Raw genomic sequence first — 25,754 nt, forward strand, 5'->3', positions numbered from 1 at the left:
GTAGGAAGTGGCTATTTTTTAATGCAGTTAATTTTCTTGTTAGTAACAATAACGTATATAAGGTACTTTGTAGTTAGAAAGTGCTTGCACAGAGATTATCGTATTTGATCTTTAAAGTATCCCTGAGACCTAGGTATGGCAAATATCGTTATCTTCATTTCGTATATATGAGATACTGGGAAGATAAGTGACTGGGGCCAGTTATAAACAGATAGTTCAGAGCAAAGTTGGGATGTTGACCTAGACCTTTGTCTCTAAACTCTGTGCTTTTGTCACTATTCCATATTATCTAAAACCTTACAAAATACATTCATTTAAACCCTGCATAAATCTTAAAAAGTGGGTGACTTCTATTGAAATTCCATAACATGCTAGATACTTCACTTACGGTATATTATTTAGTTCTTAAAAGGGCCCCAAGAGAATAATTTCCCCCCATTTTATCAAATGAGAAAAATTGGGCCTCAGAGACATTTGTCACAAATAAGAGCAGATCCAAATTCAAATTTAGTTTCTCTGACTCCAGCACCTGTCTTGTTTCTACAAAACAAAATATTGTTGCTTTCTCTAGTATGTGCCCAACAGATAAATTGACTAATGGTTTGCTAGTTTTCCATTTGGCTTGTGGACTGTTAGATAAAGAACTTTGTTCTACTCTATACCTTTTTATTATAGGGTGGGTGAAGTGATTTTTTTTCCCCCAAAGATGTCTTTGATTTGGTTACATCTTACTTCATTAAGAGGTCTGGGTTAAAGATCTGCCATTCTCTCATTTTGTCCCTAGACAGATCATTCAACCTTTTTGGTCTTATCTTCTCTTCACAAACAAAAAATTTTGAATTATACAGTCCAGATTTCTTACATCTCTAATACTCTGTTTACCTCAGAAAGTTAAGATTGGCAAAAAGGAGGGGAATCTGTTAATCTTTTTTACAAATCTCTTTATTTTTCCAAGTTTGGTACCAACAATGTATTTCCCAGCAATGAAAGGTGCAAAAATAGAGAGCGAGAGAGATTCTCTGACCCTATGTGTGTATATGTGTCTGTAGATGTTTATTAACTGGGAAGCCATGTGGTAGGACCTTCTGTTTTAAAGATCATCAATTCATTTTGCTAAGCAAGAGCAAAAACAAGCACATTCTTTTAGTAATGTAGTGTGTAGAAGTCAGCTATGCCAGATTTCATTGCTTAGATTTAGGGAAAAAATCCTCTTGGTAATTTCAGTAAATAGAAAGTTTTGATCCTTTATTACCAAAATAAGAAATGTTTTATATGGAGTTTCCATCAATTGTGATAATTTCTTTTTTTAAATTATTTTTTTAAGATTATTTATTTATTTATTTGACAGAGAGAGAGAGACAGTGAAAGAGGGAACACAAGCAGGGGTGGGTGGGAGAGGGAGAAGCAGGCTTCCTACTGAGCTGGGAGCCCGATGCAGGGCTTGATCCCAGGACTCTGGGATCATGACCTGAGCTGAAGGCAGATGCTTAGCAACTGAGCCGCCAAGGCACTCCAGTTATTTATTTTGTAATAAATTTGAGTAAGATGAACTATGTAGCTAGTTCTACGTAATTAGCTTCTTTTTGGTCTGTAAAGTATTGTGCTCTTTTCTCATAAAAGAAGAATCACACAGTATATTTAAATTGGGGCTTCAGTTTCTATTAAAAGGTCGTTGATTTCTATTTGAAATTATAAAGACATTATTAAGTATTCTGTAACAGTTTTCTCCTCTTCCATCATAAGGTCACAAATTGAAAAATCACCTTACTGACTTTATAATTCAAGATATATTTATTTGTAATGATAGCAGAATTTAAATTTTATTAGCCTGTGTATATGTTCTGATTTTTTTATAGCCGTCTGACAGAAATTCCTAAGCAGACTTCCTTAAAAATTATTAATATCTGCCTTTCAAAAACTTCTGAACCTGAGGACAGTTTTTCCCTGGGGCTTATGCTATTAAAGTTTCTTTACTTTGAGCTGTTGACATTGTATGTAGCATGTGAAAGCAGAGAACTTGGCAATGGGGAGGACAAATCTGGGTCCTGAGTAAACTTCAGATTTTCTTTTCAGAATGATTGTTTCCATATATTTATAATGATTTATTCCAGTAATATCCTAATTGGATTGTAGGGAAGGTAAACTATCCCATTTTAATCTCCCTCTTTTGCAATGGAAGGTATAGATGGGCAGAAATAAGCCATCTGACAGAATTTTCATTTGGCTTGCCATCATTTTTCTCTACTTCCAAAAAGCTAGATGTGTCATTTACAAAGAATACTTTTGCAATTGGCTGGTTCAACACAGAGATAAGAAGAGGTCAGAAGGCATGTAAAGGAAACAGGAAGAACACTGAGTATGTGTTTGCATGTGTACCTTCATCAAGCTCTTTAGTCATCATTTATGGAACACCAACAACGACCCCAGCATCATATAAGATGTTAGAAACGTAATGACAGGTGCGATAAGTATATGACACAGATATTTCGAAGGTGTTATAGGAGCACAGAAGGTAAGTATCTGAAAGTCAACACCGGGTAAAGGAGGTGACCCTTAGGTTGAGTCTAGAAGAATACTTCCCAAATAGAGGGAACACTTTATACAGAAGCATAGAGGTAGGTTAGAGAATTGCAGGTAATTCTAGTAAAGCTACAGCTAAGGATACATTTAAGTCAGGGTCCATAGGAGAGGCCATAGGGTTAAGGAATGCCTTAATCATAAATGTTTTTGTTGAAAGGTCTGGGGATCTACTGAAATAACTTAAGCAAACTTCTCAAAGACTAGATGGGACCATATTGAGGACTACAATACAGAATGGGGATTAAAGGTATATTTTAGAAAGTTCTCTTTGAAGAGTTGAGGATAGAGAACTGTTGGGGAGTTATTGCAATAATCTAAGCCTTCCATAATTAAAATCAAAACAGATTGGCAATGTAAAGGGAGGAGGGAGTATATAGGTTCCAGGAATATTTCGATGATAGACTCTACTGTTAATGGCTTGGTGGGTTTGAGGAGAGAGGGAGAGAAGGACTTAGGATGGTTTCCAGTTTCTATTTTTGACAACTGGCCAGATGATTAAACAAAGACAAATGCTGGAGGAAAAGCAGATATTGGGGTAAAGAGAGAAAAAGGAAGACTTAATTAAGACTTCCAATTTTGGATACTTACCTAGTCGGTAAGACAAGAAACAAGAAACCAACTAAAGTAAATATCAGGTTGTGACAAGTACTAAAAACAAGCTATGATGATAGACGATAACTGTGGGAGACCGTTTCTGCAGAGATTGCTCAGAAAAGGTTTGCCTGAGGAGCTCAGCCTTGAAGGTAAGAATTGCTGGAAAAACAGAGGAAACAGCAAGTGAAAAGGCTTGGAAAGGGCTTGGACTGTGGAACAGAAAAGAGGCCACTGTAGCTGGAACATAATTTGTTAGGAAGAGGGCAGTGTGACTGACATGGGTTGGAATGAAAAGGAATTCGGAGTTTATATAAATGAAGCTATTTGCCTTACCCACTGAACAGGAGAAGGCTAAGAAAACGGCACAGGGGCAGGTTTCCATATTAGGTAGTGGGGAGGACTGTGAAAGAATCTGATTATTTCAGGATGGTACGAGGTGAGACAATTGTATTCAATTTAGAGGTTGTTTAAGGATTGAGGGGAATGTGTGAAGTAGTCAGGTCCAAGAGTGGGAAAGCACACTAATGAGGGAATTAGAGTAGGATTGATAGTTGGACAGTGTGCCTGGTAGGCTCTGTGCTTGTATGTTTAAAGTAGAGTCAATCAGACTGATTGTGTAATTTTCTCTACCCACTCAGAGCTTCATGGGGGCAGGTTGAGAGAATGAAAATGTTGAACAAAAGTGAAATTAATCCCCATTTTACAGACGAGGAAAATGAAACTCAGAGAAGTTGAGACTTGTCTAGAGTACTGAAAGTAGCATATGTAGGATTTCAACCCTGATCTTTCTGCTTCCTGAGTACGGGGGGCTTTCCAATATAGTACTCTGCCTCCCGTAGGATCTGCCTATTGTATTGAAACACTAAAATGAGCTCTGACCTTGTTAGCCATCAAGACAATTGTGTAGAATTACAAAAGGAATCTACTGCTTCCCACTGCATGTTAGAAGGAAGTGCATCAGTTCTTTAGGGAGAAAAAAATTTATTGGCACTAAATTCGGAAAGGAATTTAGCATGCAGTTTCTTATGTGCAGTGTATTAAATACCATAATGAAATATAGTCAACTGCAATTTTGCAAAAGTTACAGCAAGAAATACCTATTAACCCTTGAGAAGGGCAGCATCATAAATCATAGTACAGAAAAGGCAATTCTGCAGGGAAGGAAACTAAAATAGTTCAAGTATATTGCTTTTTGGTCATCTGACTTGATGTAGAAAACCCAGAAGAATGACAGTTTATTGGTTTTAACTTTAATTTTGACAGGAACTGGCCATTGTCCAGTCTGAGACCAAACTCTCTGGTGAGAGAGAGCCCAAAGAGTCTGTGTTTTGTTTTGTTGATGGAAGCAAGATTCATATTCTTTAGCTATTAGATTTTCAGCAAACAGCATTGACATTTGGTTATTAAAATTAAGCATCTGACTTGAGTTCTGAACAGAGAAGCCATCTTCCTAGCAGAGTAGAATGTTAGTGTGTACATGGAAAGGGCCAAACATTTCGAAAACAATTTTGGAATATGGTAGACCAAGCAGATGCATTTGCTCTCTCTCTCTCCCTCTCAAGGACCCAGTGATAGATCGTAAAGATACTTGCATAAAGAATGAACCAGTGGTGGGGCGCCTGGGTGGCTCAGTGGGTTGAACCTCTGCCTTCGGCTCAGGTCATGATCCCGGGGTCCTGGGATCGAGCCCCACATCAGGCTCTCTGCTCAGCGGGGAGCCTGCTTCCCCCTCTCTCTGCCTGCCTCTCTGCCTACTTGTGATCTCTGTCTGTCTAATGAATAAATAAATTAAAAAAAAAAAAAAGAATGAACCAGTGGTGGTGGTGAAAATAACAGAGGGTACCATTGGAATAGCAAAGATTTTGACACAGTTCTCGAAGACACTACATAGATATGATTGTTTTGATGCATAAACTGGAGAAGAGAAAAACTGCAACACGTAACACAAATAGAAAAGGTTTTTGGTACAACTCTCAGAGACTTCAACTTGGAATTTCCAAGTATAGAAATCAGGAATGATGGAGCAATAATTCAGGTAGCTGGGCCTACTAGCTCATTTTCTTTTCTCTGTGAATTTGGAGTAACTTCCTATAATACTTGCTCCAACTGCTTTCTAAACATAATGGATTCTTGACCTAGTTAGGTCCCATGGTACAAGGGTTTGGAATTGGAAGGTGGAACAGAGCCTGGCTCTGGACTTTTACAATTGACCTAGAGGGAAAACATGAAAGGCAGCTCTACTTAGAAGTGAAATGCCTAAGAGTAACACAATCCCAAAGTGAAGTTCTCCTTGCTTGACAGTTGTGGTGGTTTAAACATAAAGGTACTACCTTCTTCCAGCATGGCATATATACTTGGAAGGAAAGTCCAATGGTCAATAGGACCTACCTGCTTAGACTGAGCTGGCATTTGGGAAAAATGCCTTTCATGTAAATAAATCTTTATAGCTTCAAAAGAAACCTACACTAGTTGCCTGTACTAATCAGTCTAATTGGTTGTCCATGGATTTTTAAAAAGATTTTATTTATTTATTTGACAGAGAGAGAGAAAGCCACGTACATGGAAAGCAGGGAGAGCAGCAGGCAGAGGCAGAGGGAGAAGCAGGCCCCCTGTTGAGCAGGGAGCCTAGCTCAGGGCTCCATCCCAGGACCTCGGATTATGATCTGAGCCAAAGGCAGAGGCTTAACCAGCTGAACTGAGCCACCCAGGCGCCCCTGTTCACGGATTTGAAGGGAAAACCAAGGGTCATCATATATTTGAGGAAAACAGTATAAACTAGCCCAAGTTGAACAAACAGAATAGTGGACCCAAAAGGAGCAGAAAATAAAAAGAGTCAGATTCAACTTCTAGCACCTGCCTAGGATGTAAAAAGGTAGAAGGAACTTCATTTCCACCGTGACAACAAGAGAGAGCTGGGTAATGTACAAGCTCAACTTTTCTTGAATCTAAATAAAGAACTAAGATTACAGGTCAACCAAGGAGCTTGATACATAAAAAAAGATGAGACAGGATATGAGGGCTGACTCACTAGTGGCAGAGCACAGGGGGAAGTTGGGCCACTGTCTAAGAAGGCTAAATAATTTAGTCATAATTTTTAACGAATTGCTAACCACTAAGTGCGCACTCCTGTAAGACTATATAGCAACTAGAAGGCAGTTCACATCTGTGTATAGTTTATTCTGTGTGAATCTACACTGGATATTCACAAGAAAGATTGGAGACAGGGTAGAAGATGTAAAAAGCCTCCCTTGGTGTGGTGTAGATCTAGAGGGACGGGAGTGGATACTGTTGTTAGAAAGCACAACTCTTCTCTCAGAACAAAAGCATTAAGCCTCTGGAGGAGGAGCTGTTAAGCCCTGCAATCCCCTGGGCACAGGTGAAGGACTGGAGGAAGAAAAAAAGAAAACATTGCCCTTCAGGGTGGGGCAGAAACCTTGTTGCACCTGGACTGTTAGAAACCTTCTATCCCTAGGGGAAGGACTGAGAAAGCCCTCCCTGATACCTAAGGACACAGGGTCTGTTTAACTCAAACAAGATGAAAGAGAAACTCTGCTCTCCTCCCCAACCAGGCTGGAGAGCCACCACAGTGTGCCACTTGAGGAGTGAGTCGCTCTTGTTTCAGTGAGGATTCACATGGAATACCCAAATCTGAGTGTGCAACAGGTTCACTGAGAAAAAGCCTCCCACAGATCATCTCCACCACCATCACCACCTCCAGTAAGGGGGAGTTAGAGGAAATTTGAAGAATGTGTTACACTGAAGGTAACAACAAAACAGCAACCACAAAACTCAAATGCAGCCCAGTTCCTAATTGTATTGACTCAATTCCCATAACAGCAGAAGACGTATGCTCTTTTCTTGCTCTGTTGTCCTGTGTTCTCTGTTGCACATGATGGTGAGTATTCAATCAAAATTTTTGAGACAGGGAAAAGCAAAAATGAAAAAAACCATCATTATCTCTCCCCCCACCCAATACCACCAACAAACTGTTATGAGAAGAAATTAACTCAGGAGAAGAAAAAACCTCAGCAGTGACTCAGATGTTGGGACCATCAGAGAGTTTAAAATAACTATGATTAATGTGCTTCAGGCTTTTGTGGCAAGGTGGATAACAAGCATGACTAGGTAGTAGATTTCACCTGAGAGATGTAAACTATAAAATATACAAGTCTAATGGATATGCTGTAAAGAAAGACCACAGTAACAGAGGTGGAGAATGCCTTTGACAGACTCTTCAGTAAATGTGATACAACTAGGAAAAGAATACGTGAACTCGAATATAGATCAATAGAAATTACCCAAACTGAAGTGCAAAGAGACTCAGACAAAACTAAGATAATTCATTACCAGCAGTCCTATATTTTACGAAATGTTAAAAGAAATTCTTGGGGCACCTGGGTGGCACAGTTGGTTAAGCTTCTGACTTGGTTTCAGCTCAGGTCATAATCTCAGGGTCATGAGATTGAGCCCCAAGTCAGGCTCTGTGCTCAGTACGCAGTCTGCTTGAGATTCTCTTTCTCCCTCTGCCCTTCCCATTCTCATTCTCTCCTCTCTCTCTCTGAAATAAATAAGTATATCTTAAAAGAAAAAAGAAAAAGAAAAAGAAATTCTTCAGCAGAAGGAAAATGATACAGACAGAAACTTGGCTCTATACACAAAAAATGAGATATCCAGAAATGGTCGAAGATATTATAAACACATTTTTTCTTATTTAGAATTTTGAAAGACTATTTTCTAATGCAAAAATAGCAATGTTTTGGAATTTAAAACATGTGTAAAGTAAAATGTGTGAGGAATGTGAAGAGTGCGAAAAGAAAGAATTGGGAGTATGGTACTTACAGTTTTTTAAATATTCTACATGAAGTAGTATAATAGTGTTTGAAGTTGGACTTATTTATTGACGTTATATACTGTAAACTCTGGAGCAACCACTAAAAATTTAAAATGGAGGTAAGATAGCCAGTAGTGAAGAAAGAGGGAATGGTAAAAAATATTCAATCCAAAAGCATAAAAAAAGATCAAGGAGCAAAGAATAGGTGGAACATACAGAAAACAATTAGCAAAATGGCAGATTTTAAGCTAAACATCAATTATATTAAGTGTAAGCAGTCTAAATATCTCAGTTAAAACACTGAGATTGTTCAGATTTTATATTTAAAAAGACCCAATTAAATGCTATCTATAAGAAACCCACTTTTAATATAAAGGTAGATTGATTGATTACAGGCAAAAGAATAGGAATAGTACATCATGCAAATATGGATTAAAAGAAGGCCAAAGTGGCTATATTAATAATAGACAAAGATTTCAGAACGATGAATATTACCTGTGATAAAGACAGATTTTAATAACATTGTGGTGGAGGAGTCAGTCACAAAAAGATATAATAATTCTAAATATGTATAACAGAACTTCAGTGTATATAGATAGTAAAAACTGTAGAACAAAGAAGAAATAGCCAAATCTATGTTTATAGCTGGAAACCACAACACTTATCTCTCACTAGTTCATAGAACAAGTGAAGACAAAATCAGTAAGGAGAAAAGATTTTAACAGCACTACTAACGAACTTGATCTGATTAAGAGTGGACCACCCCAATGCACACCAGCAAAATATACCTTTTTTCATGCGTACATGGAACATTCAGTTAGGCCATAGTTGTTATCGCTAATACGAAAGAGTCAAATGATGTATAATACGGTCTCTGACTAAAAGAAAGAAACTAGAAATCACTGATAGATACCTGGAAAATTTCAAATATTTGATAATTGTTCAACACATACATGGGGAGGGTGGTGGAGGTTGTCAACCTGAATGTCATCTGAAATCATGGAGGGTGAATATTTGGGGAGGACCTATACTGTGGCTAAAAAAGATAAGTGGTGTTCCTTGATTATGTTCTGTTTGGGGGGCAAAGTTAACAACATATGGGTCATTTAAATACAGTTGAGAGAAGAGAGAAATATGTTGGTAAAATTACTTAGGTTGGTGAATTTATGTGGAGGTCTAACTGTATTATGGTCAGTAATGTACTTCTTGTTCCTTCCTGCAGGAGATGTGCAGACTAGTTGAAGGCCCCCTTTCCTATTGGATTGCGGTTTATGAAACTAATACCCTTTGTAAGATCCAGAGATTAGTGTGTCTGGATCTAAGACTGTTTTTCTGTGTCTCAGTATTTCTGGTGTTATCAGGTCTGGATTGTCAAGGACAGAAGATGCTCTCATTTCTTAGAATAGGAAGACGTGAAAGGACTTTATGATCACATAAATGGAAATGTGTGTTCCAAAAGTTGATATAAATACAACAATCAGGCATATAAACAAATACAAATCTCTGTGTAGAGCTAAAGCAAACACTTAAAGGAAATTAAATGTTCCGTAATGGGATTGGGATATGGGGTATCAGTTAAAATGTGGAATATTCATATAATTCACATCCACGGAGTTGAATTTTACACAGCCATTAAACATTACAACTCAGACTATCTGTCAACATGTAAAAATGCTTATGACATAATATGGAAAAATCAGAATATACATTTCCTACACTGTGATTGTAGCTAAAACTACTTATATTTATGAACTAATAATAAGTAGTCAAAATGCAAGTAATTTTTCCTGTTCTACTTTTTATACTTTCAGAAATGTTGTATAGCATCTGTAGGTGAAAAGAAATTAACCACTTTTTTAGAAAATCAACTTCATTTTTCAGAGCAGTTTTAGGTTCATAACAAAATTGTGCTGAAGTTGTAAAGATTTGCCATATATTGCCAACTCTCACACTTGCATAGCCTCCCCCATTAGCAACATCCCTCACCAGAAAGGTCTGTTTATTACAATTGATGGACCTTCAGTGAATAAGCAGGAACACCTAGAGTCCACAGCAACTTTCTTTTAAAACAAAGTCATCTGAATTTTGAAATCTCATCAGGGTTTCTTGGTCAGCAATCCAGAAATCTGGAGGCAGAGACTCTCATTCTTTGATTCCTGCTAGAGGCCAGACTTGTGTCAAATTGAACAAGTTGGGAGGTTTTTTCCAGTGAATCCTCCAGAAGACCTCTATACCCAGCTTACTTTGCCTCCGAACCCTATTCCTTCACAGTCAGGGAAAGGGCTCTGCCTTTTTGGTTTATTGGTAAGCAGTCCTATCTGCAGTATTACGTCGGGAATTGTCTTCCTCTGTCTCTAGGAAGTGCGTTTTCAGCTGAGCACCTCAAGCTTCAACTCCAGAAGGAATCCCTGAATGAATTGAGGAAGGAGTGTACTGCGAAAAGGTAAACATGGCCCTGAGAATAATGGTTAAGAGTGTTGGGTTTGCTTTGAGGATGGGATTTGGAAAAGTAGCATTCTTTGAAAGCTGCTGGTATTAACCTACATTCCGCACACATCAGTGCCACATTAATTTATTCAACGAATATTTATGAAGTGTCTACTCAGTGTTGTAGCCGTTACAGGAGTTCCTAGTGTATAGTCGTAATCAGAAACGCGAACATTGTTTTTCTAGTGTTTAAGGCCACAGCACCATGACTTAATGTCTGAATCTTCTCCTCTTCCCATCTTCTACGGTAGGGTAGCTTATTTTCTTCAGTCATTTCTTCAGACTTACTCCTGTTTAGTGTTAGTCCGTTGGGATTACTGTCACAGCTCCTAGCTTATCTAACATCAGTCTGTCTTTCCAGTTCATCCTCCATGTTGCTTACCAGACCTCTCCTCTATTTTATTTTTATTTTTTTGCGATTTTATTTATTTATTTAAGAGAGAGAGAGAGAGAGCGCACATGAGCAGGCAGAGAGGCAGAGCGAGAGGGAGAAGCAGACTCCCCATCGAACAGGGAGCCTAATGCCAGGCTTGATCCCAGAACCCTGGGATCATGATCTGAGCTGAAGGCAGATGCTTAACCGACTGAGCCACCCAGGCACTCCAGACCTCTCCTGTTAAAATACTAGGTTTACCATATTTTTTTTTCCTCTTAAGAAGTCATGGTGATTATTTTGCTTAATTTTCAAATAACCTTCAATAAATCGGCACTATACAACTGTAGCTAATTTCAGTCCTCCACAGCATTCAGTTAACAGATGCTAATAGTTTTTCTCTTTATTTTTTTCCAGCACATGCTTAATTTGATGCCACCTCTGTTCTTTTGCTCATGTTCACTCACTTTTTCTGGAAAGCCATCTCATCCTACATTTTTCTTCAAGAAACCTTAGCAGTTGAGCATTCAAGAATGTTAGACCTGGAAAGAACCGTGGAGATCATCTGGTCTGATCTTCTCAATTTGCAGATAGGAAGGCAAGGCTCTGGGAAGTTACTTTGTCCTGATCACAAGGAAAACAGGACTAGATCCCTTTAGGTCTTTAGTACTCCTTGCGTTTCCTACTACTTTTACATTCCACTGTGACCTACAGTTTTTCTGAGTCTCTCTTTTTCTTAAATCGCTAACACAGTTGAGCAGGTTAATTTATCCTATAGATGTTTTATCTCTTGGTCTTATGTCTTTAGTTCAAGAGAAGAGGTACATCTCTTGCCACAACTTACTGCTTGTTCTTTTTATTCTTTTATTTTCTGAATATGGCAGCAGGCTATTTTTTGAGGTAGCTATGAGTGAAAAAGAGAAGACTTCCTTAAAAGAATCAGAAATCAGATTGGCCTCAGATTAAACAAGACCCTAGTCTACTTACTGACCCTCTCTAAATTTTGTATCTTTGTTTGTAAAATGGATGTAATGATATCAACCTAATTGAGTTGTAATGATTAAAGCCATTTTTAAAGCTCCTGACATAGAGTGTTAGGTGCTCTGTCAATGATTATTTTTACCCTTTACATTTCTTAGCCTGGTGTTAGACAGACACAATAGGCCTCAGTATATTTTATCTTGATTTATACTATTTAGAGATAGGTCAGGAGTCATGTTAGCTATTATTCTTGACTACTTCTGAGTTTCTGTGGCCTACTGCAGGCCATTTAATATTCCTCCATATCAGTTATGTGGAAATAAATGTTAACAGGCATGAAAACTTTTTTTTTTTTTTTAACAAATTTGCTTTTTATCTTTCCTCATCAGGGAACTCTTTCTGAAGACTAATGCTCAGTTGACAATTCGTTGCAGGCAATTACTATCTGAACTTTCCTACATTTATCCTATTGATTTGGTAAGTTTCAAATTTTCTGGCAAGAAAAACATTTTTTTAAAGATGGTTTATGTTTGAAATGTTTTCTCAATGAAAAAACTCATTGCTCAGCATAAAACCCTCTAGTTCCATCCACCTTGTTGCAAATGGCAAGATTTCATTTCTTTTGATGGCTGCATAATATTCCATTGTATATATATACCACACCTTCTTTATCCATGGGGTAGGAAAGGAAAAAAATGAAACAAGATGGGATTGGGAGGGAGACAAACCATGAGACTCCTAATTTCACAAAACAAACTGAGGATTGCTGGGGGGGAGGGGAAGTCTGTGGAGAGGGTGGTTGGGTTATGGACATTGGGGAGGGTATGTGATATGGTGAGTGCTGTGAAGTGTGTAAGCCTGACGAATTCACAGGCCTGTACCCCTGGGACAAATAATACATTATATGTTAATGAAAATAATTAATAAAAAAAAGAGGAAAAAATTATTTAAAAAAGGAAATAATAAACTCATTGTTCCAGTCTTAATCACATGCTCTGTCATGATTCATTCAGAAGCTAATATCTATTTAAAAAGTGGGTGCATGTTAGGTTCTACCATTTGTTTTTTTTTATCAGTTTGGTGGTGGAATGTACTCAGCTTCCTCTGAAAGAATGCCAAATAACTTCTGGTCTCTTTAAGATCTTTTTTACTCAGCCAGATTATCAACTACCATCAATTCTGACACATACATGCAGAATTGTATGTGTACTGCTTTAAAAATATAACTGGTAATTAATTTGTATTAGTACACTTAAGAAATTCCTGGGGTAACTGTCAGGATGTGAAGGTTTTGAAACTAGTTTCTTAGAGTAAATGTGAAAAATAAAACTTCACTAAAATTAAAATGATGAGAATTCTTTTTTAGAGAGCCAGATCACTAAATTTGAAGGTTTTATTTTCTTTTTAATGAAAAACAATTTAAAAGACTGATTTTCTGAGAGGAAAGCTAATAGGATTTTAGGTTGCTCACAGAATCTTATTAATTCCACTTAAAAATCTTCATTTATAATTATGAATTGATCAAGGGATATTTTTGTAATAAAAATTTTACATGGCTTTTTGCTTGGACATGATGTTTTAAGTGTTTATATTATTGAAAATTTCAAGTATATACAAATGTACAGGTAGTAGTATAATGAATTATTATATATACTCATCGCCCAGCTTCAACAATATTATCATTATGATAATATTTTGAGTGTAGGACAGTATTGTCTTTGAGTTAACACTGACCTACTGAATTCTTCGAGATTTGACTTAGGGTTTCTTTGCTTTACATGGAAAAAGAATTAATTTCATTCTTTGGTTATATTCACAGAATGAGCATAAGGATTACTTTGTATGTGGTGTCAAGTTGCCCAATTCTGAGGACTTCCAAGGTATTTTATTTCTTTTTGCATCTAATGATTTATATAATAACTGGGTATGTTTCAGAGAAAAATAGAGATTTCTTGAAGTGTTGGTTGCCTAGCACTTTATCCAGAGGGTTTTTGGACCTTCTGTCCCTTCCCAGCTGAAAGAACATAGTCAGATTTTCTGATGGGAGACGTAAGAGAATATGTAATTCTAATCATGGGTAAAAACTATTAAGTTGTCTATTTGAAATTTAAAGGAAAATCGTTTTAAGTGCGCTTTAAGAAAATTAGGTAGTTGGTTTCTTAAGAATACAAATAATCACTCTATCCTTTTGATTTGATTTTCCTGAAAAATTTGTCTCTGGGAGCGGGAGAATAACAAACACTAATCTGTTCTGTTGTTATTTAGAAAATCACATTTCTGGTAACATGAAACCACTACCATCGTTTCAACATTTATTATACTGTCATTTTTGTCCTCTTTCCAGTAAGAAAAAATGACATTAAAGATATTATAGACGATGATTCTTAGTAATTGCTATATTTAAAGTATTTTGATTTTCCTAATCTCTTTACCAGTAGGCCAAAGAAAAGAACTTATTTTATTTGACATATTGGTAAAGAGGTTTTTTTGTTTTTTTTTTTTTTTTTTTAATTGTTAGCAGAGTGGGTTCTTTTCCCTTAGCCTATACAGAGATTTGAGGCCTACTAAATAGCTTCATAGATTATTCCCGAAGGTGGTGTATTATCTATTTGGGAAGAAGTTATTTAAAAAGGGCATTCTAGTTTTGTTTCAGACTTTCTTCCATTTCCCAATAAAGAAAATGTTACTTTTGGTCATTTAACATTTGAGACTAATTTGTTACCTCCTTTGGCCTTTACAACAGCCCTTACAAGAAGTAGTTGGGACATAATATGAGTGATAAAACAGGAATGGGAAAACCTATGTTAAAGTCCTGGTTCTCTTTCTAGAAACCATGTAGTTTGGAACAAGCCATCCATACTTTGAGTTGATTTCCTAATCAATAGTATGAACATATTGATTCATGTCCTTACCAGTTCTGCATTATTGTTGTGCAGATTAGATCTGTAAAAGCATGACATTTGCCTAATCTTTAATCCTCACAAAAACAAAGGAAACCTATAAGGATAGTGGTATAATTTCATATTACAACGTATAAATGAGCTATTTAGTGACTTGCTCAAGACCACAAAGCTAGGTAATGATCTAGCTGGAATTTGTTTGGTTTCCATTATAAAATGTTCCAATCTCTTTATGTCATACAAATGTGCTTCATTGTTAATTTTGGGCAAGGTTATGACGTCCTGAAGGTCATAGCACATCTTTTTCCTCATTTGTTCGTTCAGCAAACCTTATTAAATACCTTGAGCCCTGTTCCAGGGATACAAAGCATTCATTAATTGGAAAATATTAATTGAGCACACCGATATGCCAGGCACTGCTGGGTTTTGAGGATATAATAATAGAAAACACAAATATGTTCTCTCCTTTCGTAGAGCATAATATCTATTAAGAGAGACAGCCAATAAATAAGAAGGAATATGCTATCATAGACAATAGGGGAACCTACTTTAGATAAAGCAGTCAAAGAAGACCTGAGGGGAAACATTTAGCAGAAAATTTAAAGACTGAAAGACTAACTCTGCTGTATCTGAGGGAGGAGCTTTCCTAGAAGAGGGGGCAGCAAGCACAAAGTTCATGATGGAGGAATAGGCTTGACATATCTGAAAACAATTTAGGGTTGAGGGGTATGAGAGAAAAGACCTATATTTTGGACAAATCATGGAATCTCTCGGCTTAATTTTTTCGCTATAAAATGAGGTAATATCCACATCTCTAATTTATTGTGAGATCTGAATGAGGTAATATTTGAAAGCACTTTTCATACAAGATATTTATATAAATGTAGTTGAAATTAGTTGCAAGAGAGAGGAGGTAAAGGAAGGAAAGTAGGAGGGAAAGAAGGAAGGACAGAAAAGACCAGACCTGTATGATTGAAGAGTAGAGCGCAGGGGGAAGAGTTACCTCAGAGGACATAGGGCCTTGAGGCCACTGTAAGGAGTTTATGCTTTATTCTCAGTGGAGGGGGGAGACCCTGAAGGGCTTCAAGAAGGAGATGACATGAGCTGATTTGTGTTTTTAGAAGTCACTCTTCCTGCTAAATACAGAATAATCTGCAGGGAGGCAGTAAGGGAAGCCAGGATATCTGTATTGGTGATGGTCACCTTACTCTACTCTGAGATGTTTCTTGATTCTATTTTTGTTTTATATGAATTGTTTTGTTTCCCAGTTTTTCATAGCTTTCATTAGTTCTTTATTCTTAGTATGTCCACCAAACTGAATATATTTTTCCTACCCTTTAAAAAATTAGCTTAGCTTTTTAGTGCAGTTGCTGAAAAATGAAATGGGAGATAAAATGAAACAAACGGGCAGTTTTACTCTAAGGCCCCAGTCAATCCCTATGAGGCCTAGCAATCAGAAATTTTAAGAAGCACATGTGGTGGTGTTAGACTTTAAAATCTTATGTTAGCATTCTGCGAGGCACTTCCATATACTCAACTCACTGAGTGCCTCGTGGGTGTCACCTGTGGGGCCACGTGCTGAGAGAACGCAAAGAGGTGTAGGGCATCGCTCCTACCTCAGTGAGATTTCAGTCAGGGTGAGGCCATTAAACTTGTAATCAAAGCCTTTGAGACACATTTATTGATTTCATACTCTGTGTCAGGCACTTTGAAGTTTATAATGGGGACACAAGATTCAAAGAAGTGGATATAATCAGTGCCACCAGAAGGGGAGCAGGAAAACCTTTACAGAGAAGATGGTGCCTGAGGTGTCTTAAAAGACAAAATAGTATTCCCCTGGTGGAAGAAGAGGAAGAGGACATTTTAGATTGGGCGAGTAGAGAAATGTGGTAACATGGAACATCGTGCATGGTGCTTCTTGTTTATTTAATTCTCACAACTGTGAGAATGAATTCTTTCTGTGAGAGAAAGAATTATATTCCATTTTCTTAAGACAAGAAAATTGAAGCTCAGAGAGATTAATTAATTTTTCCAAAGACTCATACTAGCCAGTGGCAGAGCTAAAGTCATTTCTGGTCAGCTTTCTGGTCACCCTGATTTTAAGATTCATATTATTTCTGTCATGATGCAGTTTGTGTCCTTGTTTTGAATAAAACCTCTTCCAAACTTCTGACAACTTTTTAGTGTTTTGTAACAGCTGCATTCTCGGTCCTTCTCTAGATATATATATATATATATATATATATGTATATATATATATACATATATATATATATATATATATATATATATATATCACACTGGTTATTCTGTGATATTCACGAGACTTTGCTGGGACAGACTTTCCATTGCTTGGGTTGACACTGTCTGGGAAACTCTACCATAGTCGCCCAACCTTTATTGTGCTTTTTTAAAATGGGTAAGTTACTGGTAGAGTTTGCCAAAGAGGCCTGGACATGATGGGAGAAAGTTGTCTGCTGAAGGGTATTCATTTGAGTTCCATTGACTGAGACATTTCTCGTAAAAAAAATTGTTTGTGTGTGTTTTTAAGTAATCCATAACACAAGAGCCTTTTGTGGTAATGAGACCCAGATTTCCTTCTGTGTCTGTATCCCTTTATGCAGGCATGATTTCTTGGAAAGGAGAGACCATATGTCAAACAGTGTCTCATTGAGAACATGGAATGATTCCATAGATGCTGTGGCAGTGATTAGAGTCTTAAATATTTTGTCCTGTCTGGATCAGTGGGTGCTTGGTTCCTTAACAAATCAGCTGCCTCAGTGATTGGGAAGGCAGGATGGTAAGAGCCTTTAGATCACTTATTGTACTTGGATGCATTTGAATATTAATAGTTTGTCCAACATATAAGTCAAAGGGACATTTGAATTAATTTTTAATATTGTCATGGCCATTGTGGGTTGATGGTATTTATTATCATAAAAATTACATGAAAGCTGCTGCTCTCAATAACTATCCTACATTTAAAAAGCAAATCAGAAATTATTATTAGGAGGAAACTGCAGATTTTTGTTTAGTTTTTAAGCCCCCGAAAACACTGTTTAAATTAGAATCTTTTTCATATACCTGAGTCTTACAGTTTATTCCTGTTCCTCCCTGAATCCTTCCACTCCCCCCCAAATTCTTCTCACCAACAAACCTATCATCTGTAACCTTTCTCACCCCCAGAGCAGCATAAGGAACACAAACCTCTGCTCTGCATTAGGTGTTAGGGACGTCATTAATGCTTACTGGAAAAGCACACCCCAGAGAGCCAGGTTTTGGCTTTGGCAGGTAGAAAGTCTTTTAGATCTTGGAATGCTGGAAACCTTAAACCTTTTGGTTTTTTAGCTGAAGTGATTGGCAACAGAAAGTGACATCTGAGGTTCGTGGCCAGCAATAGCCATAATTAACCACATGAGCTCACATTTTCCCACTGGAGGTTCAGTGGTCTTGGGGTGATGAAAGTGACTTCCCTACCAGGAGGTGGTTTTCCTTTTGAGGGTATTGGAATACCCTTGGGCCCTGTAATGCCTCACCCGTGGTCCTTTAAAATGCTTTTTAATATAAAGCTTCAATATTGGAAATCCAACACCATGGTGTTTAACAGTGAGGCTGTGCCTAAGCACTGTGGCCTGGAATGGGAAACAACCTGGGGCTTTTAATAGGTGGAGCAGGGAGTCTTGTGGAAACAATGGTGAGTGCAAATAACCAGAATCAAAACTGATTTCCAGTATTATCCAGTTTCCGGGTTTTGCTGTTTCTGTTCGGATTTTTACTTCCATGTGTAGGCTTCTTTAGAGGTGCCTTTTTATCTTAAATTTAAGCAAAATTGTTTGGGTCATTGAAGAGAGATGATGTTAGAAGACTAGTTTTTGTTCTTTTAGTAGATATGTGGACATGGTCTTAAGATTTGCAAACTCAATTCCTTAGTATTATGCTTTTAGAAATATGGAAAAATGTAGGTGCTTGCATGTTTAGCATTGGATAGGGTTTTTTTTAAGCACTCATAGTTTGCATTTAGACCCGTTTGGAAGGCTAACTAAGAGGCCTTCTCCTGCTTTCCAGAAGTTTGCAAATTCTTTTCTCTCTGGCCACATAGGAAAGGAAAAGCTTAGTGTGAAGCACATATAGGAAAGTGCAAACTTAGTGCAGCATTATCCTTCATTACTGTAAATCATCTACTTCTTCTTCTCCTCTCCCTTCTAAAAGAAGGTTCTTAGAGACCAAGTCCTTTTACTGATAGGAATATTTCAAATCCCATAAGCCCTATCCTTTATGGAAAGCAGGAGACGCAGGAGTCAGTGACCTGTGATGAAACTCCTGTCCTGGCTCTGACTCCAGGGATAGAGGTATTTTGGAGGGCACAGGTGTATATATAATCCTCTGTCTTATTCCAATAACTCATGGATTTTACCTTTATGGTTCTGAGCAAGTCACTTATACCACCTAAATCATTTGTCTCATCTCCAAATTGATAGCATCAGACTCAGTGATTTCTAAGGTTTCTCCTAGCTCTAACATTATATATGATGATTAAACTGTGGTGAATTTATAGTGTAGTGTAATATAATTTCAGTCTCTAAGGTGGTGTGATATACAGACTTCAAAAAAAGTAAAGCATTATAGTACTCAAGGTACTTGGGTGGGACTGGGGCAAGAGGACATGGTCTCTAAGAACGATTAGGATTCTTGTCAGTTAGGGCATGACTGAATAGTCAGTTGAAATGAATACTGTTCGTTCGTTCGTTCCTTCCTTCTTTCCTTCCTATCAGTTTGGTTTGAGAGAACATCAAACAGTGTGAGAAGCCCATTCTCAGTCTAGCACAGTACAAGTCACTGGGAACTCTGTATTCTTTGCCCTTACAAGAAAAGTGTGAAGGAACTGAGGTAGTATGTGTGTGTCATCTGCTTGGTACAGTCTAGGTTCCCAAGTTAAGAAATTGTTATGTGTTCCACACTAAACTTCTGAGAGAGTATGGTCAAGTGCTTAAGGATGGAGGTGGTGTTGTCAGGCCAACCTCTATTGTAGTTCTGGAGTACTTGAGACAGATCCTTAACTTCTTTGACCCTTAGTTTCTTCACCTATGAAATGAACAAAATAGCATATAAAAAGGTGCCCAGTTTAGTAATTGTTGATAAATTAATGATTGTCATAAAGTACTATAGTCAGTTCTAGGCAGAAGAGAAGTACACAATGAAAGTTACCTGTTTTTATAGTGTTTAATTGTACTATAAAGAAACCAAGAATCTGCCACATTGGTCAGTGGTGGAGAACGAACTGGTGAATAGATCACGTAGGGCTGTTCCTACAAGAAGGTAGTCCTTAGATAATAAGTGTAAGTATTAAAAAGAATTTGAAAAACATTTCTAGTAATTGAAGTTTAGGTACCCTTAGAAATCAGGAAACACTCAAGCCAAAGATATCTCAATTATTTCCGCTTTTCTCTAGCCAGAGATAGTCTAGATTATGTGTTAAATCTTTCAGAGTGTGTATATGTGAACTTTTAAAAGTATTTTGGGAATACAGTGTACCAAACAGTTACTTTTTTTTCCTCCTGGGGCAGGCTTAAAACGTTTTGTTATATTACTCTGTTCTGAGTACCTGGTGATTGTTATCATTTGGTAGGTAGTAGCAGAAATCTAGATGATGAGTTTAAAATGTAATTATCTGTGACTTCTTAAAAGATAAATGCTTATGTTTGACTGTAGGGCACATACATTTTTTTCCCCAAAGTTGCTTCCACCTAAATTGCATAAATAGGATATATAGTATCTGTGGGTTTTGACATTTTACTTTTACTGTTTAAAATATTTTTCTTCCCTATTCCTGTTTCAAATTTCGCAGTCTTATTTATGCAACACTATCTTTATGGATATTGAGAACATACCCCATAAGGATACATCATGCTTTTTTACTTCACCTTAGACTTAATTTGTACAATTGTACAACTATATTGATTATAAAGTTGTTAATGAATAAAATATACAGTGTTCATATAATGCATTATGATTAAACCTCCGGAACTAATGTTCACATCGTATGCTAGACTAGGTAGTATCTCTGCCTTTTAAAAAAAAAAAGCCGGGAAGGAGAGAAAGTACTGGATATTTGAGTGTACTAAGAGCTCTTTCTTAAGATATATATATGGAATGTTAATCTCATCACAGTAATTACTGAGCAATAGTTTTTAAATACAGTAGATGAAATTTCAGGTCTTGTTAGTATGTTTAGATTTGTATAAAATTCATGTAATTTAGATGTGATTAATATTTTATTTACCAGTTATTTCTTATAAAATCTCTTGAAATTGATTTACTATGATCTTGTAGCTACATTTATAAGGTAAATAGTTGTTTTCTCTTCTCTGCTTTTGAATTTACAGCAAAAGATGATGGAAGCATTGCTGTTGCCCTTGGTTACACAGCACATTTGGTCTCCATGATTTCCTTTTTCTTACAAGTGCCCCTAAGATATCCTATAATTCATAAGGGATCTAGATCAACGATCAAAGATAATATCAATGATAAGCTGACTGAAAAGGAGAGAGAGTAAGTATCTTTTTTTAATGTACTTTTAACATAAGCCACCTTGAAACATGGAGTATGTTAAAAATATGAAATGTGATCTAGACTGTGCTGATTTTTCGTATATCCTTTGTGAAGTGCTCCATTTCTTTTAAATAGAATGTGATTATTCATTTAGGTTATAATAAATAAAATCATACATTTCTTAAAATTGTTAATGATAGCAGGGTTGACTCATTTAATTTGGTTTTGTAAGAAACAAGTATTATATACTCCACAGATACTCATGTAGTACCTGTTTCCTGCCAGTCACCAAGTGAAATGATTAAATATTTGTCGGACAAGCAAGAAGTGCATAAAAGACAGAGCAGCAGGTTGTACATGTCTGAAAAGTAGATTAATGAACTGGAAAAGAGGTCAGCAGAAAATATATTGATTGAAGGCATAAAGAACACAAGAGATGGAGTATATAGAAAAGTGCTAGACTTAGGTAGAACCCAATAAAAATGTCTAAGATATGTATAATTGGGATTACAAGGAGGGAGAAGAAAATACATAGGGTAAATGCATTATTTTAAGAGGTAGTGACAGAATTTTTCAAATTTGATGAAACACATTAAGCTACAAATTCTAGAAGCATTAATTAAATACAACCCATTATAAGTATAAAGCAAACATACTTAGGGAAATTATAGTTAAATAGCTGAAAACCAAAGACAAAGTGAAAATATTAAAAGTGCCTAGAAGAAAAAGACAGATTAACATCAAAGAGCATTAATTAGCCTGAAAGCTAATTTCCCTGTAGAATCTTTAGGAACCATAAAGGTGATGCCATGATATTTTGAAAGTACTATAAAACAGGTATGCCTGGGTGGTGCAGTCAGTTAAGCATCCAACTCTTGGTTTCGGCTCAGGTTCTGATCTCAGGGTCATGAGATGGAGCCCAGTGTCAAGCTCCATGCTCAGTGCAGAGTCTGCTTGGGTTTCTCTCTCCCACTCCCTCTGCCACTTCCCACTCCCCCTTAAATAAATAAATCTTTTTTTTTTTTAAGTGCTGTAAAACAGTACTGCCAACTTAGAATTCTATACTCAGTAAATATATTCTTCAAATTAAAGGCAAAATAAAAGACATTTCAGACCATCAAAACTGAGAAGGTGCATCCCAGCAGACCTATACTAAGGGAAATACTAAACACAGAATAAAAATAAACATAGCACAGAAACATAGAAATATTTGAGGAAGGAAAAAAGACAATAGAAAGGGTAAGTATGTGCAATGCCTGGGTGGCTCAGTCAGTTAAGCATCTGCCTTTGACTCAGATTATGATCCCAGAGTCCTTGGATCAAGTACCACTTTGGGCTCCTTGCTCAGTGGGGAGCCTGCTTCTCCCTCTGCCTGCCACTCCTCCTGCTTGTGCACTCTCTCTGTCTGACAAATAAACAAAAGCTTTTAAAAAAAAAGCGTAAGTATGAGTATATCTAAGTTAATTTTGACTCCAAAATAAATGATAGGGTCATAAAATATGAAATACATACACATAACACATATGTGGAATTATAATGCATGACTAACACAAAAGTTGTGAAGTGGAAATGGAGTTAAAGTAGTCCAAGATCCTGGCATTGTCTGGAAAAGGGTAAAGATACTGCTTTATAATAAACTACTAATCAAGGATGTATGTCATAATCTCATAACTATTAAAAGAATTGTTGGGTACAAGCAAAAAATTAATAGATAATATAAATAGAAAAAAAATTTTGAATACTTTATTAATCCAAAACAAGGCAAGAAAAGAAAGGAAAATGAACATTAAATAAGTGGTACAAATAGTGAATTTGTGCTTTGTGAACTCAGACGTGTTCTCGAGTTACATTAAATGTAAATGTCATTAATATACTATTTAAAAATAAGGATTGTCAGGCTGAATAAAAAACTACACTTATCCTGCTTTCAAGAGATCAAATATAAGGACACAGAAATGTTGAAAATATGAGTGAAAAAGATGTATTATGCAAATATCCATATGAGATCTAAGAGAACAACACTAATATCAGACAAAATGAAGTTTAAGGCAATTTTAAAAAGTGGGCTATTTTATTTCAATACTGTCAGGAATACATACACACACACCTAAAACATACCTTCCAACATATAGACAGAAATTCACAGAATTACAAGGAAATCACAATTTTAGCAGAGGACTTTAAATTTTTTTTTACAGGAGCACCTGGGTGGCTCAGTGGGTTAAAACCTCTGCCTTCAGCTCAGGTCATGATCTCAGGGTCCTGGGATCGAGCCCCGCATCGGGCTCTCTGCTCAGCGGGGAGCCTGCTTCCCTCTCTCTCTTTGCCTGCCTCTCTGCCTGCTTGTGATCTCTGTCTGTCAAATAAATAAATAAAATCTTTAAAAAAAAGAATTTTTTTTTTTTACTAATTATTAGAAAAAGCAGATAAAACAATCAGAATCTGAAAGACTTGAGCAGTGCAATGAACTAGACCTGAGTTATGGGTAAAGAATATTGCACCAATGGCTATAGAATGTACATTCTTTTTCTTTTCTTTTATTATTATAATGTTCAGATAGCCAAACATATATATAGTACATCATTCGGTTTTGATGTAGTGTTCAACAATTCATTAGTTGCGTATAACAACAAGTACATTCTTTTTCAAGTATTCATGTGACATTTACCAAAATTGATTATGCTGGGACTCAACAAATTTCAAGAGATTGAAGTAATTTACAGTACGTTTACTGACCATGGTGGAAATTAATAGAGATCAATAATAAAATCCCCAAAAATGTACTTCTGTAAAACCTATAGGCCAAAGAAGGAACTATAAAGGAAGTTTGAAATTGTTTCAAACTAAATGATAAGAGAATATAGCATATAAAAGCTTGTAAGGTGAAGCTAAATCTGTTCCCAGAAGGAAATTTATTTCCTTAAAAGTGTGCATTAGGAAAAAAGATTTAGAAATCATTCATCTAAGTCTCCTTTTGAAATCCCCAGAGAAAGAAGAGTTCATTAAACCCTAAGAAGTTAGAAGGAAGGAAAGAAGGGTAAGAACAGAAATTAGATAGACAACTGAACAATGGAAAAAAAATACAGACAAAACATCTAGCCTTTGGGGCATCTGGGTGGCTCAGTTGGTTAAGTGTCTGCCTTTGGCTCAGGTCATGATCCCAGGGTCCTGGGATCGAGTCCTGCATCAGCTTCTTGCTTGGCAGGGATCCTGCTTCTCCCTCTGCCTGCCACTCTCCCTGCTTGTGTGCTCTCTTCCTCTCTCTCTGGCTTATAAATAAGTAAAATCTTTATTAAAAAAAAAAAGTTCTAGTCTTTGAAACAACTGGAAAATGGATAAACCCTTAGAAAGAGGAGACAGGCAAAACAACTAGTATAAGTAAAGGGGGGAAAAAGATGTCACTACAGATATGTAGACATTAAAAGATAAGATCTTAGGAACAACATTATGCTATCAATTTGAAATTCAATGCAGGGGCGCCTGGGTGGCTCAGTGGGTTAAGGCCTCTGCCTTCGGCTCGGGTCGTGATCCCAGAGTCCTGGGATCGAGCCCCGCATCAGGCTCTCTGCTCCACAGGGAGCCTGCTTCTTCCTCTCGCTCTCTGTCTGCCTCTCTGCCTACTTGTGATTTCTGTCTGTCAGGTGAATGAATAAAATCTTAAAAAAAAAAAAAAAAGAAACGTGAAATTCAATGCAATTGGCTACATTTCTAGAAAAAGACAACTTTCCAAAACTGTTATGTGAATGTTGGAGTTTAGAAAACACTACACTTGGCTAAAGGGAAGTGGATATAGATGATTCTAGGTCAGTTATTCTCAACACTGGCTGAGCATTATTGTCATCTGGGGAGCCTTTAAAAATGAGCTTCTGACCCCCAGATTCCTGGCTTCTTCCCCAGAAATTCTGATTCAGTTAACAGGGCCCAGACATGAGGTTTTTTGGCTTTTGTTTTGTTTTGTTTTGTTTTTAAAGCTCCTGAAGTGATTTTAATGTGCAATCGGGGATGAGAACTGCTGTTCTAGATTGAGAAACTATTTTATTCATAGTAATGAAAAAATGAAATATCCTCCACTATATTTAGGAAACTGCAAGTAATGAAAAAATGAAATATCCTCCACTATATTTAGGAAACTGCAAGAGGAGAGGCAGGAAAGGTAGGCACCAAATGGAAGAATTTAGTGCTGTATCTGGTAGGACAGTGACCCTTGGCTTATAGATAGAGGGCAGGGAACACGTGTTTAGTTTAGTTTAAGTCAGTACCTTTTAAATCCACTGATTAGTTGATAGCTGAAGTATTTTTTTTTCAATTTCAGAAAAATAAAGACATTCTGAAACATATTTGTATTACAGAAGGGTACAAGAAAGAAAACAAGTGTTTTCTTTTCTCTTTCTAAAAAATGGATGTGAAATTCACATAAGATTAACTTTTTAAAAGTGTACAATTCAGTGGCATTTAATGT

General features: G+C 36.7%; 1 protein-coding gene across 1 annotated transcript in view; it reads left to right on the plus strand.

Moving 5' to 3' along the window:
* UVRAG (UV radiation resistance associated) overlaps positions 1-25,754 on the plus strand; it is a 301,274-nt gene that overhangs the window by 163,813 nt on the left and 111,707 nt on the right. Inside the window, exons 9-12 of the mRNA XM_080817446.1 lie at positions 10,364-10,448; positions 12,236-12,323; positions 13,666-13,726; positions 21,130-21,295. Coding sequence (XP_080673572.1) covers positions 10,364-10,448; positions 12,236-12,323; positions 13,666-13,726; positions 21,130-21,295 — 400 coding nt within the window. The remainder of the gene's footprint in view (positions 1-10,363; positions 10,449-12,235; positions 12,324-13,665; positions 13,727-21,129; positions 21,296-25,754) is intronic.

Source organism: Martes martes (genome assembly GCF_963455335.1).
Source record: "Martes martes genome assembly, chromosome: 10".
In the NCBI taxonomy this organism is placed as follows: domain Eukaryota; kingdom Metazoa; phylum Chordata; class Mammalia; order Carnivora; family Mustelidae; genus Martes; species Martes martes.